Source organism: Myotis davidii, unplaced genomic scaffold, assembly GCF_000327345.1.
Source record: "Myotis davidii unplaced genomic scaffold, ASM32734v1 scaffold150, whole genome shotgun sequence".
Lineage (NCBI taxonomy): Eukaryota > Metazoa > Chordata > Mammalia > Chiroptera > Vespertilionidae > Myotis > Myotis davidii.
This window is the reverse complement of record NW_006283437.1, coordinates 1,639,296-1,643,620: the sequence shown is the minus strand read 5'-3', so window position 1 is coordinate 1,643,620 and position 4,325 is coordinate 1,639,296. Positions and strand designations below refer to the sequence as shown.

The 4,325-nt window shown below is 58.6% G+C and overlaps 1 protein-coding gene across 1 annotated transcript in view; it reads left to right on the top strand.

Annotated features, from left to right (window-relative positions):
• The window catches only part of SCNN1B (sodium channel epithelial 1 beta subunit), a 37,447-nt gene that overhangs the window by 20,415 nt on the left and 12,707 nt on the right, over nucleotides 1-4,325 (top strand). The window contains exon 3 of the mRNA XM_015563877.1: nucleotides 2,029-2,305. Within this exon, the coding sequence (XP_015419363.1) occupies nucleotides 2,029-2,305 (277 nt within the window). The remainder of the gene's footprint in view (nucleotides 1-2,028; nucleotides 2,306-4,325) is intronic.

Below are 4,325 nucleotides of genomic sequence, written 5' to 3'. Positions count from 1 at the left end.
TCCCTATTTGCTTTCATCCCTTTGCAGCAAGTAAGAGTCAATATTCATAAACAACCTAGGCTTAAAGAGAGCCTGGAAAGTATCTAGCAGTCCCTGTCTTCAGGTACACCAGTGCCTAATGATTGCTTCAGTATGTGTGTTTAGCACACCTACTATGTGCCAGGCACTGTCATGGACACTGGGAATAAATCAGTGATTAGAAGTCCCTGCCCTCTTCACAGCCTACCAAAGAAAACAGACATTATTCTTTTTTTCCTGAAATATTAAATTATAATAGTTCAATAATTATAAAGTGATGATAAAAAAAATATATGTACAGCAGCCATGCATCGAGGGCTTGTGAAGTGCCAGGCAGTGTGTTGAGTGTTCTTGGGTAATTCATGTAATTCTAACCCACACGACTACAAGGGTCACTCCTGTCAGAGCCCCAAGTTACAGGCCAGGAAATGGAGAGTCAGAGAGGTCAAGGAACCTGCCCAGAGACACACAGTGGGCAACGGTGGCATTTGAACTTGGGCCTGATCTGATCCAGAGCTGCCACCGTTTAAGCACTTGATGGCAAGGCCCGTGAGGGGGACACACAAGGAGACCCACCCTAGCCAGGGTTGAGGAGAGGCGGCGGGTCAGTCGGAGAAAAATGCCCCGAGGAATGAGTACAGTTAGCCAACCTGGTCGGACGCAGAGAGCACTCTGAGTGGAGGGCACAGCATGTGCCAGGGGCCGGGGGAGACGGAGTTGGTGCATTCAAAGACCTGAAAGAAGGGCCAGCGCAGCTGAGCCACGGAGAACACTTCCTCCACAAGAAGGTCCTCGAAGGGCATGCACACGCCGATTGCACTGCAGCTACGGGAAACCCCTTCGCAGTCATATGGCCCCCGCATGTGCGGGCGGGTCCTTCAGCGAGGGCTCAGGAGGACCCAGGGTGATGACAGTAAAACAGCCCTCCGTCCAGGCTCTGTCCCGAGTGCTTCGTGAGCCTCAGCTCCCTGCTCCTCCCAGCAGCCCTCTGTGAGTAATATTGTTTCCCCGAGTCTGTCGATGAGAGAACAGCGCCTCAGAGAGGCTCATTTGCCCAAGGACACCCAGATAGTAAGTGGATTTGAACCACAGTCCAGGCCGTGACCCCCCAAGCTCGACAACAGCTGGGGACAGCTGGGCGGTAGCAGCAGCCCTCGCCGCCACCGCGCACCTCCACCTTCCCGAGCCCCTCCTGCGTGCCCCAGGGGCCAGTTCACAGCCAGGGGCAGGCAGCGTCCGTGTCCAAGGCGATGGCAGCACCACCTGCCCTACACCTTTGTGCCCAACTGGGGCCTGTGTGCAGGTTTAATGCCTCTCCTGCAGGAAGTCCTCCCGCCCCCGCTGACACACTGGTGACCACACACTGGGGTTGGGTCTTAATCTGCTGGGTGTGGGGTGACTGGGGTACAGGGACTGCGGGGGCGGGGGGCACTCCCTGGTATGGACACATTTCTACCACACAAACTGCTCACCGGTTCCAATGTGGGAGCCTCCAGGGGCTGAGAACAAGTACTGGAGCCCAGCCCACATCCCATCCACCTCCTCCCTCCTGCCACTGGCTCCTGTTCCCCAAATCACTGCCGGGAAAGGGGGGACCTCGGGGTCACAGACCTGCCCCTCTGCCACTTCCCCTCCAGGGAGGGGGACAGCAGACACCCCGCCACCCGTGTACAAACAGCATGCCCGCTGCAGCCCACACACCCAGGGCCCAGGCTCAGCTCTGCCCTCATCAGTGGGTGGGCTGGGGGAGTCACAGCAACTCCCACAGCCTCAGTTCTGCATTGTCCTCTGCACCTTCACAGTGCCTGGCGCACAGTAGGTGCTCACTAAATACTCGGTGCACGCATACAGGAGTGAGTGGGCACACGCATGGGCAGGTGGGTAGAGAAGTGCGTGCTTGGGCAGGGGGTTCTCGCACACGGTGGCAGCTGTGCTGGAGCACGAGGGGGTGCCGGGCTACAGTGGCCGTTCCTGCTGCCCGCCCCCCTGACCAGTCCTCTCCCCACCCAGGAATGCTAAAGTCAAGCATTTGCTGGAGGACCTGGATCAGCTGATGAAAGCCGTCCTGGAGAGGATCGTGGCTCCCGAGCTACCCCTTGCCAACGCCACCAGGGCCCTGAACTTCACCCTCTGGAACCATACGCCCCTGGTCCTTATTGACGAGCGGAACCCCCACCACCCTGTGGTCCTCGACCTCTTTGCAGACAATCGCAGTGTCTCGGCGAGCGGCAGCCCAGCACCCGGAAGGGCCTGCAATGCCCAGCAGTGCAAAGTGGCCATGAGGCTGGTAAGCGGGCCCAGGCCCACGTCCACCGAGGGCCCTACCCAGTGAGGTTGGTGGGCATTGCTTTCCTTAAATAGCAGGGGCCTCGCTGGGGGAGAAGCAGCGCCGTTCTGTGCATTTGCCGAGCTGTTTTAAACATACAAGTAGCTGGTATGTTAGTCAAGACATTGTGGATGCAAGTGACCCAGCTCAAACCAGCTTAAGCAAAACTGAATTCACTGGCTCGGACACTGGGAAGCCCACAGGTGCACTGGGTTCAGGGGTGGGTGGATCCCGGTGTTCAGATGCTGTCACCAGGACTCTGTCTTGGCTCACCATGTTTTGTTGAATTGATTGGGGTGACATTGGTTAATAAAAGGATGTAGGTTTCAGGTATACACCCCGATAGCAGCCATCTGCACTGTTCTCAGTTAACTTCACTCTCTAGTCGGCTCTCTCCACTCGGAGGGCCGAGACCAGGCCAGACACATCCCCCAGCTCAGCACTCTCCCCAGAATGCCCCTCCTTCCCAGTGACCATGGCAAAAGTCCTGGGCCTGATCATCAGGTCACATGCTCAGCCCCAAACCAATCACGTGGGCTGGAGGTGGGCTCTCCTGGTCAGACCACATGCGTCAGGAGCAAGAGGGGAGGGGTGGCTCCCTGAAGGACAAATTCAGTCTTATTATCAAAAGACAGGGGTACAGCCCTAGCTGGTTTGGCTAAGTAGATAGAGCATCAGCCCTTGGACTGAAGTGTCCCAGGTTCGATTCTGGTCAAGGGCACACACCTTGATTGCAAGCTCAATTCCAGCCCTGGCCAGGGCACGTGCAGGAGGCAGCCAATCGATGTGTCTCTCTCACATCAATGTTTTTCTCTCTCTCTGTCTCTGCCCCTCCTTTCCACTCTAAAAATCAATGGGAAAATATCTGTGGGTGAGGATTAACAACAACAAAGAGGCAGGGACATAAACATCAGGCAGGTGTGAGACCGCAGCCGTGCATACAGCGGACGCGGGAGCACTGCTGCACGGGGAGGCGCCTGCGCTGCCTGGAGCTGCCTGGGGCCTGTGCCGTGCGACCCCGGGCCCCGCTCTGCAGAATCTGAGTGGTCACTCTGCGCCAGAGCCCGGGAGTCGTAAGTCAACAAGCTCCCTGGTGGTTCTGGTAACACCCCTGCTGCTTGGGGACCCAGCCGGGCGCACACTCCCCAGAGAGAGGCCACTGCCTCCCGTGCCACCACGTGGCCAGGGCTCGCCCACATCTCCACACAAACCGGCACCTAGCACGAGGCTCGCAGGGCCCGCTGCCAGCTTGAACACGGTGCCCAGCGGCTTTCGGTCGGTGGCCTGGCTGCCCGTGTCCATGTCCACATCGGCAAGGCAGGCGTGTCCCTGGTGGCCGTACCAGCGTGTGTGTGTGTGTGTGTGTGTGTGTGTGTGTGTGTGTTGCATGTGTGCGCACATACAGTGCAGGCGCGGTCTGCTGCTGTCACACCTTATTAACCTCTCAGGCCGCGGGTTCTTCATGGCGGTGGGGTTGCTGTGAAAACTGAACGGGATCATAAAGTAAAGCCTGAGACGGCGCCTGGCCTGAGTGAGTGGGAGTCTTACTCCCCAGGGGGGCTCAGAGGCCTCCAGCAGCCACTGAGGCCATGCCCAGCCGGCCTGAAGGGCTGGCCCAGTATGGAAGGCCCTCCGGTCGGGGTCAGGAGGGCAGCCAGGGGATGAGGTGAGCAGAGGCAGAGAGGTGTCTGCGTGCTGAGCTGGGCCTGGGGGAGGGGGCAGCCGCATTGAGCAGAGGGCTGCACTGGGCTCATGCTGAGAGGCCAGCCCCTCCCAGCCCAGGGGCAGCCCAGGGTCTCCGCGGGCCCTGCTCCGCAGCCCAGGCTGGGCTGGGAAAGGAGCCAGGGGGTCAGAGGGCGTGAGTGTCTGTCCGCACAGGGACTCACGTACATGAGCAAGGTAGCAGGGATATGTGTGTGCATAATTGTAACCATGGCATCCTGTGGCTGGAATGTCAGAAAGTGGCGCCTATCTCAGTGTG